This window comes from Venturia canescens, chromosome 8, assembly GCF_019457755.1.
Source record: "Venturia canescens isolate UGA chromosome 8, ASM1945775v1, whole genome shotgun sequence".
Taxonomy (NCBI): domain Eukaryota; kingdom Metazoa; phylum Arthropoda; class Insecta; order Hymenoptera; family Ichneumonidae; genus Venturia; species Venturia canescens.
Genome location: NC_057428.1, coordinates 10,719,444 through 10,744,832, shown reverse-complemented (window position 1 = coordinate 10,744,832; position 25,389 = coordinate 10,719,444). Strand labels below are relative to the sequence as shown.

Sequence of the window (25,389 nt, the reverse complement as noted above, 5' to 3'; positions counted from 1 at the left end):
CGAAGATATATTTCTTTAAATACGTCGAGCGAGAATTTGATGGCGTTAAATTCATCGACGTCCGGAGCCCGAGCCCTAACTCGAATTCGAAAATAGTAACAATTGTCCAGTTAATTGAAAATGTTTACGAAAAACAAAGAGATTAACGTAGCGACTATGTACAGGTTATTCGAGAAGGGTCGTCAAAAAAGCCGACATATCCAGAGTCGAGAAAGCTAAGAAATTTTTCCGTTTAAATGGAAAAGAATATTTGAGTTTTCGACGAGACGAGCGTTGAAGACGATTGTCATTGCCACGTTCACTGGAATCAGTGAGACTTTTCCAATAGAAAATAAGCTTTCGAAAAGGATATTATCGGCAGCTTTTGGGAGCCTTCTCGTTCAATAAGTGTCCGAAGGAACAATACGAGGCCTAAGACAGTCTTTTTCTACAAAGAAAACAAAGGTATGATGACGTAGCGCCATATGGAATGAGTCGAAGATTGAGAATTAGCGTCGCGCAATATAGTAAGACAAAATACTCTCGCAGTCAATGTAATAATTCTTATGTTGTTGTTGTTTCTTTCAAATAGTATGTCCATTTTGAAAAGAGACCTGAGTATTCGTCGTAGATGAAATAGTTGCACGATTCGGATAACATGCTTTTCTTCTTTTTCGTTATAATAATGAGCTTCCTCGATTGAGCTTTCGCGGACGTTTCGAAGCAACTCGAAGATGTTTATAGTTCATCTCGCTAATCGTTATCCCCGTAGCTACAATATTCTCTTTTCACTTTTCTCGTATCTCCTCCCTCACTCTTGCTTTCTTTTCTTCATGTATTTTCTCTTTTGCTTTTTCTCCCTTTCTATCGTGAATAATCACTGGCTGTACAGTGATTCGTTAAAGAACCTGCTCATACTCACATTCTCGCCGGGACCGCCGAAACCACCGAGATTATAGTCACCCATTCCGCTACCACTGTCTTCCCTCGGTGTACCGGGGCCGCCGTTCGCCGGACTATTCTTCATACCGTCGAGACCGTCGCCGTTCAATACCGGACCCATCGTGTTCGGTCCCATCGGACCCATTGGGCCGCCTTCTGGTCCTCCGCTCATTGGGAAATCCTGCGGAATCGTTGTTTTTGTTTTAATAAATATCAAGGATTGCTTTTCTCGTTCGACTCGATAAATGATCATGGTTTTTTTATGTTCGGTCATTTAATAATTCAATAAAATTTTTTCGTTTTTTCATTCCTATTTTCACGTGTATTTAACGTGACTTTATAAATTAATGTGGAAAATCGTTTATTGCTACGGAAAAACAACCATTTTGTCGCCTTCACTTTCCTCATCTCTTTGACCAATCAATGATAAAATTGAAAAACTGTTTGTCACGCGGTTCAAAAAAACGACCCTTACTTTATTTATTATTTACTTTCAGTCATTCAATCATTCAAACGATATTTACCCCGGGCATATTTCCACCGGGTACAGGTTTCATCATGGTGTACATATTTTCACCACCGCTGTTACTGCTGTCCTGTGGGCTTGGCATTATAGGTGTGCCAGGCCCGGGTGGACCCGTCGAACCTGGTGGACCGCCGTAATTACCCGGCGACGATGACGAGTAGTTCATTGGCTGAAAATGCAAATTGACGGATCGAATGATTTTTTTTCAATGTTAGACAACTCGGAAGAATAATGAATCATGTTCATTGTCGAAGAACAAAGCGAATCAAATTCCAAGATCAGAAATACTTGATGGCCGAGAACAGCCATGATCGCGTATTGAAAGGTGAAAAAAGGGGGCTTGACTTCACTATTTTGGAAAATATCACGATTTCCAACAAATACTTCTGAGTTTCTTCATTCGATGTTTCGCGATCATTTGAGTTTATTTAAGAACACGAAACGATCCTGATTGACGTTGATTCCTTGGTCATCTCGCGTCCGATGAAAATAATTGTTCGTTGATGGGCAACAACTTGATCCGAATTGTATTTCCTAGGAGCAATAATTACAGAGACAAAAGATCAACGTACTGTCGATGTGTTCGGTTGCCACTGCGGCCTTCCTCCAGGTCCTGTCATACTCATAGGAGGCATACCAGGACCGCCAGGTCCACCAGGACCTAAACTACTGTTGGGTGGTGGTCCTCGCATACCTGGACCGTAATTACCGGGTCCCATGGGGCCCATACCAGGTCCTCGTGGTGGATTCATCCTCGGATTCATAGGGTTCATTCCAGGCGGTCCTACAAAACAAATATTGCTTTAATAACACCCGACTGATAAATCATCACGTGTATTGTTTCAGAGCTGTTTCTTTTGCTCAACGGTTAATCACTAGTTTGCTAATTGTTTGTTTATTACAATTGGCTGAAAAGCGTGACTGGAGCGCAAAATAACTGGGAGAAAGAGAAAGAAGGTGGAAGGGGGTGGTCGAGTGTTGTTTTTTTTTTTCATTTTTCTATACTGTTTGGTAATGGATAATTTCGGTATAATTGATAATTGCGAATGAAATGTAGAAACAATCCATGATGTTAACTACAATTGAGAGGAAATTGGATAATCTGAATTCTTACTAAAGCGACAAACTCACTGATATTCACATAAGATTGCTAACAATAATTGTATTATGTCAAATTACAGTATTTTTCATTCGATTGAAATTGGACATCGATGCTTCAAATCCGAGGCAAGTTCCTCCACTTATAATTGGAACATGGAAGAAGCAATCGAAGGGAATGCACGAGACCTGGGATGACGGAAGGAAACTTTGTGAGGGTGGATCAAAAAGCATGCTTCAATATTAGCGCGAAAATGATGGGTAAACACACACAATGTAACACGGCAGGAGGCACATGCTGGAGAGACATGGGAACGGCACGGAACGACACGTAATTTTTGTTGTTATTCCCCCAACACCCCTGATGTTTTATCGCAACGTTTCGGAAACGAATAAGCACAGGAGGAAGTTTGAAATAAAACAAAGTAATGAGTTTTAGCTGAGAAATAAATTTGAGGAAGGAATTTTCGGTTTTATTTAACCTCGAAAAACCCTGACGTCTCGTTTTGCCCGACGAAATTTCATTTTTCTATAATATCAATTGTATCTCTTTTGAAAATAATCGGCCATTCCCATTGTTAAACGAACGTACACCCGAATCACAAAATTTTCATAACAAAAGTTTGCTCACATCATGACTAAGACTTTTTCTTGATATGAGAAACACGTGTTTTTGGTTTTTTTTTCACATTCCTAACGAACAATATTTCAGCACTGAACGAAAATTGTCGCTTAATCTTTTGACCGAATCCATTTTTTTTGTTCTATTTCACTTCAAATTCAACATTCAACTGCGAGAACGCGAGAGTCAAGAGAACACACGATTTTTGGCGGCGCAAGATAAAAGCTTGAGTGACTCGCCGTTGGCTATGTAGAAGAGACGAACGATAAAGAGGGCGCCCAAAAGAAAAAACAAATGTGCGTATATAAACAAACATCGTGTCGCAAGTTGCATGATCAATAAAAACAAACTCAAATTCAAAACCAAATTTCGCATGGAAAATAACAATACCATTTTTTGAGAAAAAAAAATCCTTTCTTGAAGAACTCTGACGCTTCCGTCGAAATAAAATGGTTTTCAATATATTCTTATGACGAATCTCGTACACGAGAAATTCTCTATAAGAATGAACATCCATCAATGATTCGAACTACTAGCCCATCGAACGTTTAAGGGGGGAGATACCTTTGCAATGGTAAAAAATTGTCGATTTTGCCTAATACTTTTCGGGAGGTAAATAATTATCCCACGATTCGCGAATTCTGTCACTTATTGAAAGGTACTTTAATATAGCAACGAGCACCAGAGTGGCCGCCGTTTTGGAATCTTCGAATTGACCTGTTCCGAGTCAATTCGCGAGTCAATTTTTATAAAAATTAAAAAATACGCTATGGTACATTAAAGTACACTTCAATAAGTGAGAGTTGGCAAATCGTGGGATAACTAATTACCTCCCGAAAAGCATTAAGCAAAATCAACGATTTTTTACTATTGCAAAGGTATTCTTCCCCTTAATAAAACTGTACAACAAAATACTAACAATTTTAGTTGCCAAAATGATAATTTCCTATTCAAAATTGAGCTGAGTTCTCAAATAAAAATGGCAAAAACTTGGAAGTTTAGATTACTCGTGATGGTTGCGAACGTTCTCTTTTCATTGGCATTTTTTATTTCCATCACAAAATTCGGTTCCCCATTGAATTTTACATTGAAGCACGCTTAGACTGCAACATCCCGTTAATACGAACGTATGTACAGATATTTAATCACAAAATGAGAAAAGAGGTCGAAAATTAATAACGAAAGAAAAAATATGGAGGTAAAAAAAAACAAATTTATTGAGAAGTTTAGGCTTGACTAAGTCATGTGAGTGTGATTCGGTTGCTGGGTTTTGCTTCCTACCTTGCCACCCTACAAACTCTCCGGCTTCGCCTGAGGAACACAAGAGCACACATTAGTACGGCAGGTAGGTAAGGTCAAAGTTTATGGCAGCAGAGCCAAGTTATCCAGCAGTGGTACAGAAAAAAAACTCAACATTTTGTTCCCAGGAAACGTTCAATTTTGAAAACCCCCATTCAATGATACCAAAGAAGAATGTTTAATCACTTTTCCCTGTAAATTACCAAAATAATCCTCCCAAAATTCTACCACTGCTCGTAACTGGATTCCAAGTTCAAAAACCAATCCACTCCACATCACAGCAATCCAATCCAATTTATAATTAATTTGATTAATTTAACATAACAAAATATAATACGTATACACGCATATGCTTGGGGCATTTTGGGTCTAATTCATCAAAATGGAATTCGATTGTCGCAATCATATTTCTTGGCGAATGACTGTACTTTGGATTATTCAAAAAATTGACTGGAAACAAAGTACGAAATGAAAATGGTTGATTCGCTGAATCATTCGAAGAGCGGAATGCACCGATTATTATTTTAAAATACCAAAAAACATGAAAAGTATTTGATTATTGTCCATTTCATAGTCAACGAAAACTTTTCTGGTTCGCAGACCCTGAAATGTTTAGACCGCAAATGCCCCATTACTATATTCGTATTTAACTCGTTCATTTAATTATTTTATTTGCTGTGTGGTTTTTGATACTCATGCGTCTAAGTCATTCTCCTTTCGAAATGCTTGCCAATACCAATAAAGAAACGAAATAAAGACGTAGTAGATGATTTTCGTTTTGAAAATAGCAAGCAAACGCATTGCCTCACCTTGTCTCGTTGGATCCATACTGTTTGGCATCATGGGTTGTCCAGGGGGCTGGAAAAAAGTCGAGGAATTTGTAAGATTACACTGAAATTGAACGATTTCTATGGAATTTGGAGACTCTTCATGTTTCTCCTGTTCTTCGATATTTTCGAGTGGAAAATCAAGGAAACTTACCCCATTAAACTCGTTGCCCATTTGTGGCATTCGTACCCCTGGCCTTGGTCCTGCAGGATACCTCGGCCCCATAAACTGAAACAAGAAAACGTATTTTTCAATTTTGTTCATTCAAATAATCTCTCGGATCAAACGAATCGAGGGCTGGTTCATTTTACGCTCAGGTCAAAATTGGTTACGTAATTAGAGAACGCGAAAGGAATTTCGATTACTATGCCTCATATTAAAGCCATAATTAGTGAAATATTTTTAGAATCGACATTAATTTGAAGCAAACAATCATCGATTCGAAAACATGTTAATTCTGTTTTCACTATTGGGATCCAACTAATTTTTCAAATAACAAAAAAAAACCACATTTTTCAAATGATTTACGAGCGTGTCGTGACTTAAAGTTTTATCCTTACCTGATGGGTCGAATATTAAAATCTGATATTTCGATGAATGATTGTCATTTTTTTACGTAAATTTGAATCGTCGCTTGACCGAATTTCTTACCTTAATAGAGTGTACGTAATCACGAGAACTCGTTCTAAAACCGAATCATGCTTAATATCTCTATCAGGTTAAAACGAAGTAAATCAAATCCGGAAAAGAGATTCGTGTAGAGATTTACATTTGGCAGGAAATATAGAAAATATTCGAAAAAAGACAGTGTTGAAAGTGTTTCGGGCGATTGGACTTGCAGATTCGCATGCAACGTCAATCGTCACAATTTACTTTACAAATGGCACGTTTATTTGATAAGAAATGAAGAACGATAAGCCAACAGGTAAATTCCTTTTGCTGGATCGCAAAAGATCGTTGTTTTTAAAACATTGTATTAAAAAAATGGACCCGGAAAAAACATAAAAAGGAAGACAGATAGAGACGATAAAAGAATGAAAAATAGAGAGAGAGAGAGAGAGAGAGAAAGGACACGACATAATTAACGATTCACAAATGTACGATTATGAAATTGTGACGGATTGATGAAAGAGCGGAACGATTGAGTTCTTGGTGTAACTGAGTGTGTTTGTGTTCGAAAAATGCTCGATCGACCAATTCTTATTTTCCTGAGAAAAATCGTCATGCTTTGATGCAAAAACGATCAATGGAAATTTGACAGGAAAAATGTCAATTTATTCGAAAATTCGAGTCTTCAAAAATGGAGAAGCAAGTATTCAACGAAATATTGAAAATTTACAAAAATGAGGTAAATTATTGGAGTAACTGAAATTCGCGTGTAAAACCGAATCGGCTGAAATTGAAAGAATTGAATTGACCGAAAAATAGTGAGATTAATGATTAAACTGAAAACGTAGAAAAATCTTGGTAAATAAGAGAAAAAGACGAACCAATGGAATAAGAAAATCGACAAAATTCATTCACCCGGATCGTTTCTTTCGTGTTTGCGTGTGTGTGTGTTTAATGATGCTTACCTGGGTGGACATCATCTGCGAGTGTGGGGGCGGGGGTGGCTGGGGGTGCTGGGGGGATGGCTGTGATGAGGGGTGTGTGGGCGGAGATGGTCGCATTGTCGAGTTGTTCTGCAACAAGCAACGCAAACGACAGACATGTAGCAACACTGCGAACCAGGCAACAACTATAGTAAACTAATGTTCGAAAAAGAGAGGCACGGGAAAAAGTATAACGATTATGGTTAATGAAATATCAGAGAGCGAGAAAAGCCAAATTTTCGAGCTGAATCGAGCAGGAAGTGTGAAAACATGGTGAAACAGAATTTCCAACCAAAAATCCCACAAACAATGATGCTTACGAACTTCGCGGTATTTTATTAAACATTTACGAAAAGCTACTCAAAAACTTGGATTTTCTCGATCCCCGATAAATTTTCATTGATTCGTGGCAGTTTGAAAATTTACCAAAATTTTTTCCCCAGGACAACACATAGATTCTTTCCGAAACGTGGAAAAAAAAGGTTCACGAATTCACCCATGACTTTTTGTTTGTACACACATTCATTTGGACGAACACAGAAATCGATGAATGACGTAAATATGACCGGAAGTGATTGTTATTATTGTTTTTCTAACAGACACACGCACACACAAATGATTTTTTTTCTTTTCTTTTGACAATGCAATGATTTTATGCTCATCTAGTGTCTAAGCAGGCTGTTTTTTTGTTCCCAATTATTTTTTTTTTTTCCCCGTTATGTCAGAACAGTGCAGGGATTTTTTCACATACTGTATGCCAAATCGATCGCCTAATCGACGTTTCATCGATCTTTCATTTTTCTAATTATATGCAGTGGTTTTAACAGGGCTAAATCTATTCGGTACAACTAATTGGTTAATTCACATGAAGGAAGGTACACAACGATCGATGTTGCGCGACGAGTGTTACAAATGTTGTGATAAAAGATCGAATATATACAGAAGTACACTGAAAGAATTGTAACGTTGAAATTAACTCGAATAATCGTAGAACCGGATGGAGGAACGGAGCTCGTTGAATCGTCGTCAGTAAGCATTTGAACTGTGATTAACATATTTATGTACAAATTGCCCTGAATCGACGAGCCAAGTTTTTTCTTTGATAATAAAATTTAAAAAATAAACACTGTGCAGCAACGAACGAGAATTTAATGTCCAAATTCGTGCTCGTACTTATCGAGAATTTGAACAAAAAATGTTGTAAACTAAAGCAGACTTTTGTAACTGTACATACTCATCGGACTTTACTCAAATTTTATGCTGCTCGACGGTATTTATTAAATAAAGATTTCGAAGAAATTTAACTCGAAGACGAAGAAGCTTCGTCATTCGTCAAGGAAATGATTTTCACAGTCGTTGCTTCGTTTTCGTCAACTTTAAATTGTTTTTCAATTCTTTCCGCGCGGCTATACAATTTCTCGGTTTTGCAGCTCCCATTCGAGATTTTGGGATGCTGTTACGATATCTTTGGATATTGGAAGGAAATGCCTTGAGCGATACTCCATCGTTTCTTAGGTTTCAAAAAGCTTTGAGTACGTCTCAATAAAAACTGGATTGAATCTTTAGAGGATGATTTCCAGAACACATTCTCGAATCTGGTAAAATAGGAAACGTTCGTTTATCTGTTCATTACAATATTCTTTTTCCGAGAAAGATTTCACGACATTTTTCAACAAACGTCAAACTTCCTTGGACATTTTTCATGTAAAAGTTTAGTGTACATTTAAATGAAAAACTGTACCGGAATTTATGCTCGTTTTCAACACAAAATTCATAAAAATCTGCAGCTTCTCAAACCTTTAAAAGTTCAGTGCTTAGTTTCGTCGAATGCTTCGTAAGAAAAAGAACATTCGCTCACATTTATGTACAGCGTGCATCGTATGATAGATTGAATCGTTGAAAAAAAGTACCTGCGCTTCGTCCGTTCAGTGCGAGTCTCAGCCCGCCAAAGTTTATATCGTTTCTCTGTCATTCGATTATCGTTTTTTATTTTGGACTGTCCGAAAGATTGATTTTTAAAAATTCAGTTACGAAGGCAAGCTATTTTGGAGGCCATCATTGATTTGTTTGAGAGTTTTGAAAGTTGTGAAAATAACTTTGTTGTCGTTGCGTTCCAAATCGATTAAAAGAAAATCGTCGCAGACTATAAGGACGAAGACTTTTTCTGTCACTTACTGGGAAGAATCCGGGTGGCATTGGTCCACCAGGCATTCCGTCGTTCGGAGGCATTTGTCCGAGTGGAGATGGTGCTGGTCCAGCATTCTGAAATTATTTCAAATATTTTCTTTTATCTTTCTTTTTTTTACTTAACTATACGAAAGCCAAAGATTCTCCTCCTCATTTCGTCTTCACTACTGACAATCTTTACAGCTACCATTGTGCCATGGTAAGAACGAATTTAATTACTTGTTCACTCGTTTCGTTGGAAATGAAAATTCTTCTTGCTACTGTAATTCTCTTAATAGGGTATTTTACACCATGTTAAAAAATATATAAAAATGCATGATTATGATAGATTTCGTAAAAAGTAAACGAGAACACTCTAGATTCTTGTTGTGTGCGCTTTGTTATTTTGAAATTTTACAAGTTATTATGCACGTTTGTGGACTTTTATCATTAATTTGATTAAAATCGCATTATGGAAAACGGTTTTGTGAAAGCAGAAAGTACGAATCTACCAATGATAAATATGTTGATGGTGGCGATGAATCCACAATTTTTGTGGCATTTTTACACTTGTATTATTGCATTCAGGCACGAGACACCAATGATGTACCATTATAACTCATTATTTTCACAACTCTTGTTACTTGGTCTTTCGCAATTGTATTGTTTACTAACGGAGTGACGTCACAAACCGAAGCAACACGGCGGCTAGCGTTTCCGCGCGAAAATTGAAAATCATAAATAAAAAATTGTTTTCAAGACAGTTTTCAGTGTTATAAAATTGAAATAAAAATTTTACTGATTTATTACGATCTCAGGATTATTTTAAAACAATTTTCAAAAAAAGGTGTAATAACCTATTGTGACAAAAATTCCACGTGATTAGAATCGAAGTAACAAAAATTCGAATATTCCATTCTCTTTCTAGTTCGGGATCGATCTTTATATAGGAGTATTTCCCTTTTTTCCCACTCTATGAGATTTTATTCAACAAGTATTTTCGTTAGAATTTCCAAATGGGAATGAATACGAATGGAAGGCTAAAGAGAAACACGTCGAGATCTTCATTCTCGAGTTTATACTTACGTGTGTAATACCATTAACGCCGTATCCGCTGTTCACGAATCCCTGTGAGAAAAGCATCATTTTAATCGGACGTTGAATGATTTTATCAACCGGTTCGGATCGAGCGTAGCGATTCAATTGAATTTGCGAATGAATGATTTTTCATTGCGTTTCATCTGTTTTCGCAACCTCTGTTTTTCCTGTGTATGCACCAAGCAGATACTTACGTAGTCGTGGAAAGCTTTGGCTTCGCTGCTGTGATCACAAGAATCACGTCTTTCCGGTGCTGCGCAATACAAATCCCAGAAAACACTGAAAACACACGCGGATCGACGAAATATCAGAATTTATTTCACTTTTTTTATATTTTATTGGACAGTGCGAATTTTAAGAATGAAATTTTTCGAAATTTTATTATTACCAAACGACTCAACGAGGCTTTACTGAAAATTAGGTTTTCCTCATCGAATTTATCGCCAAATTTCTCTTCTAACGTCGTACACGATACGGTAATTGCTTCCCAAATGATGGATTTGTAAAAAAAGATCAACTCACCACCACCACGAATGTAGAAACCCAGGTGGCTCGCCCAAAGTTATGTTTTTCTCCCATCGGATCTGTAGAAATAAAATTCAGTTTTCCATACAGCGAAATGCAAGAAAATATCAAAATATTATCGAGTACAATGGAAGTGAAGAAAACTGATTCGAGTAAAATTAAAAAACTTTGAAATATCGAATAAAACGAGCTTCAATTATTCTGTAAATTTAGCAAATACTTATAGGAAAGAAAAAAAGACGAATTCGGTGCTACTCGAAAATTTTCCAAATTCGTCAACAGGGTGTCTAATTTTGACCAGAACAGAAATTTCATGACTTTTAAGGCTTTTTAAGTCAAGGAACAGGAATTTTTCATGACTTTTCTTATGGTTCTGATACTTTTTATTCATCTTTTAATTATAAAAAAATTCAATAAAAATAACAAAGAAATGATATTTTATTTTGAAATAAAGAATCTTTTTTTCTTACAAACTATTCATTCGATATTCGTTTTTATATCGATGATGAGTATTGACGAACCAGGCATTGTCGGCACCCCGCGAATTTTGAAATCATGTTGAAGAAAACCAAAAAATCGACAATGACAATGAGCGTTGCAGAGATCTTTAAAAATCAGGTTGTTTGGTCATTTTTCATGACATTTAATGATTTTTTCAGGTCCGAGTGTAATTTCATGACATTTAAGAATTTTCATGACTTTTCAGGTCGTTAGACACCCTGGTCAAAAAAAGTGCGTAACATCTTTGCAAGCTTGAAAGAAACGTGAACCAAATGTCAAGGACCCTAAACTGGTCGAAAAAAAGCATTATTCGAAAATAACGAGAAAAAGAATCGAAAAATATATAATTACGATGGAATTACCTCTGACAGGAATGTTTGGGCTGCTTTTTGTGCTCCAACGTGAAGCAGATACTCGTAAACGTAAAGTGCCAATCTGAAACGCAAACAGTGCTGTTGCAATATTGGAAACGCACGTTGTGCAATCTTCCTCAATTTTTTTCGTGAGCATGAAGCAATGAGCGTTCCCTCCTCGTTTTGTTTGTTCTTTCTTGTTTCATCGAGCTCAAATGATCGTGAATTTCGGAAAGCGAATGAAAAAAGTGAAAATTCGATAGAACGATTTTCACAATCGTGAAAATTGGCGAGCTCTCAACCCAGTTGGAAAAGCGTCTTTGCTCCTAAAATACATTGCGATGAAATTCGTCAGATTTCATAAGATTCTCACGTCCTGCAAGTGAACACAAACTTTTTCAGGCGACTGAAATGTACCGAATCATCGAACGGTCAACTTTTTCGCCACAAAATCTTTCCAAAAACGTTTTATCGAGTTGCTTCATCCTTCGAAACACTTCCAAATCATTTTACCAACAATCTTCCCCAATTTACCGAGGTAACGAAATTTCAGGAGACCCTCATTGACGCAAAACCAACTTTTTAGCGCCCTCAAACTAAAAAGAAGCGCGCGAACTGCACGAGCCCCCAAGAAGATACGAAAGCCACGGAATCCGAAGCTCCACAAGACTGCCAAAACGAAGAACCCAGAGAAAAACGATCGAAAACGTGGAGCTCAACAAAAAAATGTTCCCCCTTCCTCCTGCGCGTTTTGCTAAAGTTTGCAACGTCGGAGTCCAACGAAATGATGTAAAAAAACTCTCCAATAATTCCAGTAATTCTCCAATTCTGCAACCTGCCTAATTTGCAATTCGTAGTTTTTCAATCTTCACCAACGATTCGTGAAACAAAAAATGAGCGAATGTAAATGTTATTTTCGTAAATTTCGTTGGACCCCAACGTTGCGAACTTCAGCGTCGTGCCAATCCTGTTTCCAGGCCAATCGAGAAGGCACAATTTCCAAAAACACCTTCGTACATGGACTGGTGTACGCGAGCTCTTGTTTCTCACAGTGTACATTCGATTATTTCCGCTCTGCTTGAGATGCATTAATCGGCATCGTGTCAACGACCCGGCGTTATTTCTAACGGAATATCCCGCTCGAACGAGAAGAATGGTTGCTCTTTGTGTGTATCCCTCGAGTCGTACAAGTGTGAGTGGTACAAGTGAATACACGTATAATTGTAACTATATAGAAAAACGCGTACACACGGAGAGGAGGAGAGCACAGTGATAAAGGGGTATAAACACGGGGAGAGAGGCAAGCCCAAGTTGCTTAGCACGTAAGGGCACGTAAAATCATGTAAAACAAAGTAAAAAATATAAATACATAAGCCTATGTTTATATGTATCGCACATACGACCGTATAACACGGATGTAGGAACGGATCGAGCGAGAGCGTGTACGTTCGGTAGGAAGAGGACGACGAAGGTGAAGAGACGAAAACAGTGACGAGAGACGAAGAGAGAGAGAGAGAGAGAGAGAGAGAGAGAAGAATAATCTTGGAAGAAGGAAGGTTTTAGGGTGTAGGTAGACACGTATAGTTCTCCCGTCTTCCTCGTGTTCTTCTGCTTCTTCTACTCGTTCGTCTCTCTGCTCTCGTAGTGTGCAGTGTGTGTTGTGTCGCGTGTGATTCTGGAACGTAGCCAGGGGTTCTCATTTCGACGTTTAGACGTCACGTGTGTATTTACGTGACTGACAGTACCGCACACTGGTCCGACACTGTGTTTTACATAGCCGTGCATGTACGCAGAGGCACACTTGGACGCGAATGGACGAGGAAGGTGTGTATTAACCGGTGGGTATGTGTACAAACGAAACGGTCGCTTATGGCTCTCGGTACGTTGGTACGGATACGCGATAATACGAAGAAACGGACGAGATGACGAGAAAGTTCGTTTTTCGACGCCTATTTTCATTCCTATTGAGCATAACTTGGCGAATGCGTGAGTGCGTTTGTTTTTGTGTGGATAGTTGGTAGTCTCGTGTGCATGGATTCTCGGGCACATTGTTTTACGTATTTACGGACTATTTATAACGACCGTGGCACACTTTCGTTGAATTTGGGGGAATATTTAATCGCGGGGTCGGGACTATTTCGTTTGGAATTATCATTACTTTGTGGGGACACTGGATTCACAAAAGTCCTCTCGATTCCTCGGGACTCGCGATCTCTGCGATTTGAGAACCCGAACTTTATGTTTCGTGGCATGTTCTCGATACGACAATGCTCATTCGGTCGCTCAAACATTCTATCGATTTTTTCAAACTTTTTTCAAGCGATTCTGTCACTCGACTTTTTGCGGTTAATGTGACAGCACGTTCGGCCCCGGGTTTTTCGAAATTGCCGGCGCTCTCCAAGGTTCGCGAACGTGAATAATGATCCGCACCTGCGGCCTCACGGACGCGGGTCGAGCACAGCTCAATTTTTTTAACGAATATCATCACAAACGTCAATTCGATCCATCGAGAGAGACCGATTGATCGATTACTGATCGAATGATGTAATTTTAAGGATTTACTCGCATGCAGTCTAAATGATAACTTGAAGTCTGTAAAATTTCTCTAGATTCTCTTGTTTCCATGTGATTTTGACGTTTGACTGTCAAGAAGAGAAAAACCTTCCACGAACCCTTTTGCATCCAGTCTCAAAATTCTCATCAATTTTTCTCGGAAACGTTAAATATTCCGGTTATGCGGAGATGAAAAAAAAATCCTCGCGTCAATGAGCTGTCAACCGTCGCGATCACGAATTCGTAGATCGCATGCTTTTCGGAACCCCAACGTTTTCTAAAGTCTTGGAACAGTGAGTGACTATTTTTGTAAATCGATAGATCGATACCCCGAGCAAAGCGACAACACGAAATAAACGCTGGTAGCAGCCATTCTTGTATATAGTCACCGAAAGCATGTAAACACGAGATTTAACGCAGGAGCTTCTCGTTATAAATTTGTCGAAAAATTAGTATAACTGACATGTGGTAGATTCGGCAAGAAGATAATGCGAATTGATAACTGGTTAGACTGTAATTCTCGAAATATTATGATTGCAAGAAAATATACGTACTTTTCTCTGGCTTGACCATCCGAAGGTACAGCCGACGCTTTTCCCTTAGCGTACATAGCCGCAGATTACTTCGCGGACAAGAGAGCCTCGTCACCAAAGTTGTATTTTTTTTATTTCTTCTCCGCACCGTTGAAATATCGCGTTTTATCACTTATCCGCGGTTCAACGTTTGAAGCACATGTATATGTATATTTTGACCATATATTTATAGGAATATTTATGCACAAACCGAGTGCACACACATGTATCTGTATGTATACAATAAATATATGTATATTCTCTTTAATCCTTGGGCGCTAAACCGTGGTATCTGTGGCCGGTGATAGCGAGTGTAAAACGTCGCCGATCTGGCCGAGTCTCGAAGCTAGAGCGCCTCGAAAAGACGCGAGTGATGTTAGGGGGAAAGGGAAGAGAAGAGAGGGGGGGCGGACGGGCGGGCGAGGGAGAGGGGGAAGGGTGGCAGGAGGTGTAAGAATGCTTCGCGCGAGTTAGCCGATGGTGCGTGGACAATACACGCGGAGCAGCGAAGAACGAGAAGATAAAAAGGGAGAAAGAGAGGAAAAAGTCAACTACGGTGGAGTACGAGCTGAAGGCTCCGGATGCTCGAACGTGAAAAAAAATCACGAATTTTTGAGATCCACCGCTGTGAGAATACGAATAGTAGGAGGGAGCGGGGGTACAGAAGAGGAAAGTAAGAAAGGTCGGAATACGAAAAACAATTGAAAAGAAAAAAAAAAGCGGAGAATTCAATAACGGAACCGGCGCGTTGGAGTTGAACCAAACGCGAAAAAAATAATCACGCCTCGGCCCAGGTACGTCGATAATTTTTTTATTTTGTACTGCGCCTCCGACTTCTCCGATTGGTTGTTTTTTTTTTTTCAGAAGAATTAGATGCGAATTGTTGAGATTCTAGAGTATCGTGACAAGTCCGCGTGGCTTCGTTCGCGGACACGAGACCGCACGACAGGCGACGAGCGTCGTCATCGCAGGACGACGACGACGTCGGCTACGACGTCGACGTTTACGCTGTTTTATTTCACTTACACGGACACGCACGCACGAGCTTAGTCTCTTTTGCTCTCTCTTTCTTTCTCGCACACCCGCACACCGTTCTTTATTTTGGGCGCACGCGCAACGCTCTCTTGCGGTTCTTACCGGCGACGCGATTTCTCGATGCAATTCAACAGAACATTACTATCATAAACGATATTTATTTTTCTTAACATTCACGTTTATTCATCGCAACTCGACCCTTATCCTCCTCACTGTTCTATCTCCGTATCTATTTCAAATTCTCCGTTTTTTTGAGTCAACCTCGCACATTTGAGTCCCGATTTAGTTTCACGTACACAACTCTGTGTACTTATTCGCATACGCGTGTGTGCGCAATTTAATAGACGTTCGATTTTTTTCCCCGAGTTCGTAAAGTCGGCTTCGGCTCGCGATTCTTGAAGCACGAACTGAATTCACTCTCACGGGTATTCACGGAAAGAAGATTTTTGTTCTTTCTTTTTATTCCTATGGCTTTTCGACAATTAACCAACACTGAAATCAAGTACGTTTACTTCACTCCGTCGCACCTTACTTCACCGAGAGACTCGCTTTGCCTCACTCCGTCTCTTCTCTTCTCTCCCCTTCTCTCACCAACTCCACTTCACTGCTCAATTTTCGTCCGTCTCTCTTACTTTTTAATTCGTCTCTTCACCGCTTGGTACGCCACTGAACGCGACCCAATCCCTCGATACACCTCTCGACGCGTTCTCGTCTCCCTCGCCTCTCTCCCTATAGTCGTAATAAACCTCCTTTCCCCGCTCTGCTCCTGAAACCCCTCACTCTATCCTTCTTGCACTCTCTCCTCGCACACCGATACAATCGTTCCCGCGAGCTACAGGGTCACTTGCCCTGTTGCGAGAACGCGCACACACGGCACATCGCAATCCTACATTTACGTGTTCGACGACACCGCACACACTCGCACAATATGGCCGACACTCGTGTTCTGTTTTGGTTTTCTCTCTCTATATTTACGAGAGTATAAGGCCTGCGCATGCGCGCTTACTCACCAAGAGACGCGCACGTACAGGACGCTCGCGTTGGCATGCGCGCGCAACCATCAACTCGATTCAGGGAAGTAATTACAGGGGGAGCTGCGTCCCCCCCTCACACCCCGTGAATGTTTTCAAATGATGCGAGAATTCAATCGAAGTATATATTTCATCTTATGATTTTAATATCCTCATTTTTTTCGGTGATAACACGAGTACGTTTTCCACTGAAATTCAAACAGTAATTGAGGCAATTCTCGTTTTGTGAATCTCGCAATTTGCAACAATTGTTTTCCGAATTTTTGTTTCAGCAACGCAAAATTGCAGTGAAATCACTAATCGTATAGCAAGGGGGGATACACATTCATAAATGTAATTGTTGGATGAGACAAAACGATCGAAAAGATTTAGATTTATTTTTAACGATTTTTCTTTTCATCAATGAAATTTCATGAAAGTTGCAAATGGTCGCGATGGGCGCGAGTGAAAAAAACGCGAGCCGTATTTGCTGTCTGCATTTCATTACCCGCGATCGATTTAAAAAAAGATAGAACAGTTTTTCTCGTCTGGATTTCGCTTCTCCACTAGATACAGCGTTCGGCGTTCATTTGACTAACGCCGTACCTACTGAATTCAATATCGCGTTTGAATTAGATGAAAATTAAACTGACAATCAACATTGAACGTCAACCAAAAATCACAATTGAAAAGAAAACGAGCTTCGAATATGTACTCGGTGTATTAGAAGCTGAAACGAATAAGCTCGTCAATCATTAAATTATGCGAACGTGGAAACGGGATTTAAAAACAGCTAAAAAAAAATCGATGTTTCGAAATCCCAATATTATACGCACATGCGGCAGTGCGAAAAATATAAATTACGAAGAATTATCACAACGCATTTCTTTCGAAAACTCCGCTTCAATTTTGCTCTACATAATATTGATTTCCCACAAAATCCAACACAAAAAAGCCGTCGAAAAAATGGCTCTTTTTTCTCGAAAGAGAAAACATAGTTCGCTGAAGATTTTTTTGTAATCGCATTTTGCGGAGGAACCCAAGATCTCTACGTTCCTGCGATGCAGCGTGAAATACGATTGGCTGGAAAACTGAAGACATACACGCGCATCGATGACCCACGCGACTGCACCGACGCGTACAAATAAAAAGATACGAACGCGCGCACACGAACGTGTGACACACGGTCACAAGAAAAGTCGGCAGTGGGGGGCGGGCCGCGAGAGAAGGGAAGAGACCGAAGCCTGTCGAACGTGACCGAATAATGCCGAGGTGAAATAGCCGACAATTGACGAGTACGACGAAGGGGTCGGATAGGGAGACGTTCTGGCTGTTCTACCAGGTGAACAGCGTCCCCTTTTTCATTTTTATTATGAAACGGAGCCGTCCTTGTATTCAGCATATATGTATATACGGACACATAAATTCCTATGTCTATCGAATATTGATAAATAAAAAGAGCTCATCACTTATCCGTATACTAATTTTACAGTCTCGTACTGAATTCTATATCGTTACGAACCATTTCACAACAAATTCAAAGCAAAAATAAGTACTTCGAGATGAATTCGCATGGACGATATTCGTCTCTAAATTCGATTCTTTATCCCTTAAAGTTCCGCATAGCAACGTGAAAATTACACAGGGTCGCGATGCCCCCAGCGTCGCTGAACTGTTGACAAGTTGAAAGTAACGGATTTTAAGAAAAAAAATTGCGCATCTTTTGCGCGACGAGAACTTCTAGCCCTGGGTATTCCAGACCCCGGGGATACTTCAAGGGTTAAGGTCGTCATCTCGCTGCAGCCGTGTGGACAAGTTTTATGACTCGTGTGAAAATTCATGGAACAATGAATATCAGCTGAAATTTAAAAAAGTAAAGAAAATCCCAAAGAAACAACTTTTTCCATACATTTTATGAATATTTTTATTTCGGTTATCATTGTTCCTGAATTAGGTTATAAAATTTCTCTACTTTTGCTCATCGGCCACGTATTTTTCGTCAAGAATATAATACAGAGTGTGCACGGCAGTTTTTACGATACAGGGAAAAATGCGAAATTCCTGCGCTCCTCACGCACGTCAAATCACCGAATGCTTGACAACAAATATCTCAATTATGAAACGCCCGTCAATTCTGTCGAACAGACTCGAACGCAAACTGCTTTATTCGCCGATGCTGAGTGGGTCCTCGAAAATTGAGACTTTTTTCTGCGACAAAAGTGCCTCAAGCGGTTTCCATCGAATATTCATGCGCACGTGTATTTTCTTTCTCGGAATTTTATTTTGTTTCAGGAATATCAGAAATCCATTGAAAGGTTCGAAACTGAGTAGCACTTTGGAGGAGAGAAACATGTGGAAATAAAATAATCGACATGGATGGTCCGGGGACAATGAGTTGGGAAGAGTTCGTAGAAAATGCAGAAAGTTTTGTTCGCGTGTCTGACGAAATATCTGACGGTTGGGAGCTCCGAGGAGAAAAGGTATGCGCTACGATCGATATAGCACATATATACGTGCCTGAATAAAATTTCCACAAAATATAGTCGATCCGAGTTCGATTGAAAAACAAAAGGTTGATTTATATGTGAAATTTTGACACCAGTCGATTCCTGGCGAGGCTTATTTGTATCGACAAATAAAAACGTTCGTACCGTGCGATTATTTGGAAGAATTTCCGGAAATCGATGCCAAAATAAACGTTAAGAAAGCAATGGGAAGCGACGAATTCATGGAGAGAGAAGTTGAAGGTGACCCGTACGAAGCTACTTGCCAAACTGAGCAACCTCTCGTGACGGAACATCACGTTTTGTGGCACATGAGCTATGGAGTTCCGGTTATTTACTTCAACGCTTGGTTTTCCGGCAAGTTTATTTTCAAAAATTTAATATATCCGTTCGTCATTTGCCGGAGATAAATCGAGTCTTATCTCGTGCCAAAAGTACCTCGAAAAATTATCGATTCCTCTTTGTTGGTGGCGTAACTTCCGATTCTTTAAAATTTTAAGCTATTGAAACTAAGGTCGACGATCGACTACCTTTTCACTCCAAGTTGCAATCGTTTTACGATTTTTTGTCACTTTTTCAATGCGAAAATATTTTTTCCTTACTTTCGTGCACGTACGTAAATTTCTATACAATAGAATATTACACCTTTTTTTGAAAACTCTTTCAAAATAATCCTGAGATCGTAATAAACCAGTGGAATTTTTATTTAAATTTTATAAGACCGAAAAGTGTCTTAAAAACTATTTTTTATTTATAATTTTCAATTTTCGCGCGGAAACGCTAGCCGCCATGTTGTTTCGGTTTGTGACGTCACTCCGTTAGTAAACAATACGATTGCGAAAGACCAAGTAACAAGATTTGTGAATATAATGAGTTATAATAGTACCCGAGACGACTCTACCGAGTTTCTTGATATCATTGGTGTCTCTCGTTCCTGAAAGTGATAATACAAGTGTAAAAATGCCACAAAAATTGTGGATTCATCGCCACCATCAACATATTTATCATTGGTAGATTTGTACTTTTTGCTTTCACAAAACCGTCTTCCATGATGCGTTTTTAATAAAATTAATGATAAAAGTCCACAAACGTACATAATAACTTGTAAAATTTCAAAATAACACAGAACGCGCGATAAGAATCTAGATTGTTTACTATCGGAGTGACGTCACGTTGGAATCCAATATGGCGGATGGCGTTTTAGACATTTGAAAAAGGACGATTTTTAAAATTGCATTATAAACATTTACATTGCATTTTTATGAATAAATATTGACGTTTCTCGTTTACTTTTTCGAAATCTATCATAAACATGCATTTTTATATATTTTTTTACATGGTGTAAAATAGCCTATTTCATCTCACGGCTCAAAAGAAAGATACACGGAGAGACGTTTGAAGGGGTGGGGATCAAATGTTGGAATGACTAAAATTTCGAAGACAAATAGATTCGACTAGAGCTTTGAATGCCGAAAATAAATAAAGCAGAAACTGCAAGGTTCGAAGCACGTTTACATCGAAAATAGAATGTAACGATCGCCCACAGGACGATGACTAAAATATCGATTTTTCAAAAATTCGACTATCACTCTTTCGATTCATAAATTACTACAGTCAGCGATACTGTGAAAATTCACAATTTTGAAAATATAATAACGAAAGACTAAATATTACTGAGGTTGAAATACTGAAACACCAAAAAGTCGACGAACAGTCAAAATAGCGAATCGTTAGAAAATCGATCGACCAAAATAAAGAAATGCAGCGGAGCTCCAAATACACGCGTCTCACTCACTCACTTACTCAGACCGGTGATCTCCAATTTTAAACATCGCCATTTTGACTTTCGCCTTTTCGAGCTATCGCTATTCCGCATATCTAAGTTTTATAGGCTCGAAAAATTCACTTTCGATTTTTTGCTACTCTATATTCTGGTCTGTCTGTAAAACAATAACTCTCCATTTTGAATTCGAAAATATGAACTTTTGACATTCGGATGGTCTGTTAAAATTGCATTCGAAATGAAAACTATTGAAATATATATTTTCGGGTAAATACGAAGGATTCAAAGAAGGAATTTTTGATTAAACACGCTATCAGCTGAATAGTCGATCGGGAATAAGAATTTCGAATTACTTATTTTTCTCCAAACTGATATCACAACTTTTAAAATTTCGAAATATCGACCGTTCTACAATTCAGTTATTTGACATATTGAACCCCACCCTTTTATACGAATATTTCGGATGAATACATAGAAAAATTTGCCATGTTTTGTAGCAGCGCTGTTGGATGTCACTATTCTATTACATTTCACCAAAGTGCATTGTAATTTTGATGCCGAAAGCAGTTCTCTCAAGTTTTACTATGCACGACAGGCAAAATTTAGGTCTGTGACAATCTTACGTCGAACGACGTATCGATATCCGAGTGTCACTCGTGTCTTTGGTGAAATGTTATTAAAAATTGGTGAATTGGACTGGACAAATTGGTGAAATGTTGAAAATTTTTGTATCGTTGACTCGCACCGTCCAAAAAGAAATAAATTTTCTTTTCGACAAAGATTTACTTGACAAAGTCCGCTTATGAACGAAGCGATTGCTTGAAATTTTACTATGGGCCACTAGTTTATTTTCATGTGTATACTCGCAACGCCTCATATAATAATTGGTGGGCGCATGAATTTTGCTGTGTTATCGAGCAAAATTCAGTGCGGTAAAAAGGAAAACACGAAACTATGCAATTTTTCGTATAGCACAGAGAAACGATCTCCTAAATTTTTATCAAATCGTTTCATTATTTACTATGTTTTTAATAAAAATTCGCTCGGTGTTGATTTTTGATATAGTACAGCGCGTTATTTCTTATGGACTGTGGCAATGGTTCCCCAAACTTTTGCATTATTTGACACACTCTGTAGCGATTATTATTATAATATCGATATGGTCCGACGTTTTACACTATAAAAACATAATAATTTTTGCTATAAAAGTCTCTCCGTGCGTATATGATTGAGAAAAGCTGGCTAAATATATTGTACAATGGAAATGATGAAAACTATACGATTTTCGATAAAATTGGCACCTTTCCATTTTTATTAATCTAATTAAAAAAAAAAATTACAATTAGCATGAAAATCGACAAGCCCATCATCCTTCGAGGAAATTTTAGGTCTCGAATCTAAAATTTGTCTAAAAATTTTTTGTTATTTCGTGAAATATCGTGAATGCTAGTTTTACCGTGTACATAAAAATCACTCAAAAATACTACACCGAAGCTAAATTACGTCAAATGATTTTTAATACTTCAGTAGAGAGTCGATCCGTCTGCCGTATCTCGAGCGTTCTGTTTTACCCTGAATCAAGAGAATCCCTTCTTATCCTCAATAAATCGTGTTGCCAAGTCTTCCAGTGAAAATCCCGGCGCTCTCTCGGCTGAACTTGAAATCACCCAAGACTTTCTCCCTCCATCAATCTCTTTCACTTCATTGGATACGAATGTCCTGAGCATCGTGTCAAAAGCACTGTGAGACAATTGACTTTTTCGCCGTAAGTAACGCGAACGTCGGAGTTCCGACGCACAGGTAGAATCCGATGGTAAGTTATCGACCGAGTCATGAGTTGTCAATAATTTACAATTTTCGTCTATCCTCCCGAATTCCTCCAGCTTCAAAACGCAGAAATCATTATTAAAATGATTATTGCTGACGTAGAACAAGGAATTTATTACCCGTTCTAAAGCCACGATTCGAATCCTTTAAAAATATGATCGACGAAATATTGAAGAATTCCTGTCAGTCTCGGCCTCCGAAAAACGTCCAAAAATCATATTACAAAATTTCATCCTTCCCCGAGTCAAGTTCGAAGCTCGAGCTCCTGGCTGCGTACACAACTGTCACGAACGTTGTCGTCGAAAACTTCAGTTTTAACGTCCCAGTTCGAGAGATTAAAGTTGTAGAGAATCGTGTGAAATTGAAGGTTAAAAACTCGAGTTTCGTCGCATAAGAAAATCGACAAATTTGATGTAACAATTCGACAGTGAGACACCACGGAACGGTGGGGCAGACAAAAAGTGAGAAAGTGAGAAAGAAAGAAGCAGCAGCAGTCCCGGAGAGACTTTTTCGAATTGGCGTCTGATCGCCACTAGACCTTAATCCGCTCTCCAGAGAGAGAGAGAGAGAGCGGCCCAGTAGTGCTGATTGTTCCTCTTTATCGATTGTGTCGTGCACGCTCATCCTCGAACTGGGCTAAGATGTTGGACTGTTCGTTCAGAATTCTCGTATATAATACACCTCGCCATAAATCCGAGTGTATTTAGCGTCTGCACTTTATTCTTCGTGTGTACGTGCATGATACACGCTTGTGTAATTCGGCCCGCGGGCATGCCGCTTGTAAGAGAGTGTGAAGGGTGAGGGGAGAAAAACCGGAAACGGAAAAGAGAGCCTCACAGTTCGGGGCTGCTCGAACGAACGCGCCACTCTTTCAATGTGTGTCTTTTGTGTTGGTGTACCTCAAATTTTATGTATATCTCTGTGCCAAGACAAAAGGTGCATCGCCTTCGCGAGCGTATTCACCGCGGGAGAACAGAAATCAACGGCGGCAACTGAATTCTCAGAGATTTCATTTTTCTCTCCTCGTTACTATTTTTTTCCTCGAACCTTCTCATCTTCACTTCTCAAACTTCCAGCTCTCTCATCCTCCATTCAGCCACGACTACTCGCGCTCCTTTCGTCCCAGAAATTACTTGTGCACCGTTTTTTTCAGACTCGATGCCAGAGTCTATTTTATTTCATGCGAAAGTCTGTAAACATTTTTTTTTTTTTCATATTCGTCCTCGCGCATTTCAATGAACATTTTTTTTCTAGAATCTCAAAATTCAATTGAACTCTGCTCAAAGAAAATCTTTTTTAACGAGGAAAACTGGCTCTTCCACAAACGACTATTTTTTTTCCTGCGTTCGGATCGCTTCTGTCATTCGAAAACCGACGAAAAAAACTTTACAGGAATAGAAACCGGGGACGAGGTCGAATGCTTTGAAATTTTTGTTTGAAAAATTTTGACAGTGGAGGGTAAAAATTTTCATAAAAATCCCATAAAATCTCTTGCACGTTGGAACTGCAATATTTATTTTCATGAAAATGTCAATTTCTGACGGTAAACGTTTCAGGGATATTCGAGGTTGTCCCTAGTTTTATTACTCTAACGGTGATTTCGACACTCCGGGTTTGCCGGTTGAACGAATTTTTGCGAATGTTTATCTTTGACGTTTGCATGCGGAGGCTTTGATTTTTCTGTGACGGAGTGCGACGACGAAGTTAACATTAAAATTTCGATTCTCTTTTGTGCAGATTTTCCGGGAGTGAACCAAATCAGCGTGACGAAAGCTCAACGTGCGATTCCTCGTGATACTCTCGGCTACGACGAACTCTCCCAAGCGATTCATCCGATCGTTGGCACTACTTTTTTGTACCTTCATCCCTGCAAGTCCCAAGAACTGTTGAGCAGCATGTGCGAGAGGTGAGGAAACTACCTTACCGACGTGCGCAAGGCTTGGATCGGTTGACCAGTCCCAGCAGGAACGTCAGAAGCTTTCGTCACTGGAATTAATAATTCTTGTCGACCGTCGACAGAAAAATGCTCGAGTAGCAAGAAAAGGGAATTTTCGATAGCGTTTTCCTCGGGCAAAATTCGCAGCCTCATATTTTTTCTTTCTTTTCCAGCACCAACAAACTCGCGAGCTGGCTCAGCGCCGTATCGCCAGCTGCGTTGAATCTCAAATTGAGTTTGAAATATTTCGAGTTGACCAGAAGGAAAAACTCGCTGGGAACCGATCCATCGATCAATTAGCACTCAAATTAATTGCTCTTCCAGATGGAGGTTCTGGAAATTCTGCGGCTGCGCTACGAGCGTCTAATGAAATTGTTTTACGACTCCACTCGAGTTTTATCGGAATTATTGAAAATTCAATGGCTAATCGGGAGACACCGATGACGAGAGCAGGGGAAGAGAGAAAGAAAAAGAGAAATGGAGCTATGGTGTGTGGCCTGGTCAAACCGATCGATGTAGCTCGACATTTGGGATACTAATTGGGCGCGGGCTTCTCGACGTCTCATCCAATATCCCATGGCAGTTTATCCGTCGTGTACAAATTATCTTTATAACTGCGAATAAAACTTCATAAAAATCA

General features: G+C 39.2%; 2 protein-coding genes and 1 long non-coding RNA gene across 12 annotated transcripts in view; 2 read left to right on the top strand and 1 right to left on the bottom strand.

Annotated features, from left to right (window-relative positions):
- The window catches only part of LOC122415328 (uncharacterized), a 16,141-nt gene extending 13,139 nt beyond the window's left edge, over positions 1–3,002 (top strand). Inside the window, exon 3 of the long non-coding RNA XR_006261899.1 lies at positions 2,629–3,002. This is a non-coding gene — a long non-coding RNA (uncharacterized lncRNA). The remainder of the gene's footprint in view (positions 1–2,628) is intronic.
- The window catches only part of Ssdp (Sequence-specific single-stranded DNA-binding protein), a 24,866-nt gene extending 9,738 nt beyond the window's left edge, over positions 1–15,128 (bottom strand). For 2 of the 5 annotated variants that reach the window (XM_043427354.1, XM_043427356.1), the window contains exons 1-13: positions 14,637–15,128; positions 11,539–11,611; positions 10,673–10,734; positions 10,345–10,429; positions 10,139–10,180; positions 9,062–9,148; positions 6,869–6,976; positions 5,448–5,522; positions 5,276–5,324; positions 4,449–4,478; positions 2,020–2,231; positions 1,446–1,616; positions 902–1,102 (exon numbers count right to left, since the gene is read on the bottom strand). In XM_043427354.1, the coding sequence (XP_043283289.1) occupies positions 902–1,102; positions 1,446–1,616; positions 2,020–2,231; positions 4,449–4,478; positions 5,276–5,324; positions 5,448–5,522; positions 6,869–6,976; positions 9,062–9,148; positions 10,139–10,180; positions 10,345–10,429; positions 10,673–10,734; positions 11,539–11,611; positions 14,637–14,692 (1,251 nt within the window). In that variant the 5' untranslated portion in view covers positions 14,693–15,128. The remainder of the gene's footprint in view (positions 1–901; positions 1,103–1,445; positions 1,617–2,019; positions 2,232–4,448; positions 4,479–5,275; positions 5,325–5,447; positions 5,523–6,868; positions 6,977–9,061; positions 9,149–10,138; positions 10,181–10,344; positions 10,430–10,672; positions 10,735–11,538; positions 11,612–14,636) is intronic. The other 3 variants (XM_043427355.1, XM_043427357.1, XM_043427358.1) reach the window with 3 other exon arrangements.
- Positions 13,336–25,389, top strand: Atg10 (Autophagy-related 10). 6 transcript variants are annotated; one of them, XM_043427365.1, is made up of 5 exons: positions 13,336–13,353; positions 18,992–19,179; positions 19,302–19,560; positions 24,551–24,719; positions 24,923–25,389. In XM_043427365.1, the coding sequence occupies exons 2-5, from the start codon at positions 19,072–19,074 to the stop codon at positions 25,047–25,049; spliced, it is 663 nt and encodes a 220-aa protein (XP_043283300.1). In that variant the 5' UTR covers positions 13,336–13,353; positions 18,992–19,071; the 3' UTR covers positions 25,050–25,389. The 6 variants fall into 6 exon arrangements, with proteins under 6 accessions (XP_043283300.1, XP_043283295.1, XP_043283296.1 ...); XM_043427360.1 differs by lacking the exon at positions 13,336–13,353 and adding an exon at positions 15,310–15,448; XM_043427361.1 differs by lacking the exon at positions 13,336–13,353 and adding an exon at positions 16,072–16,191.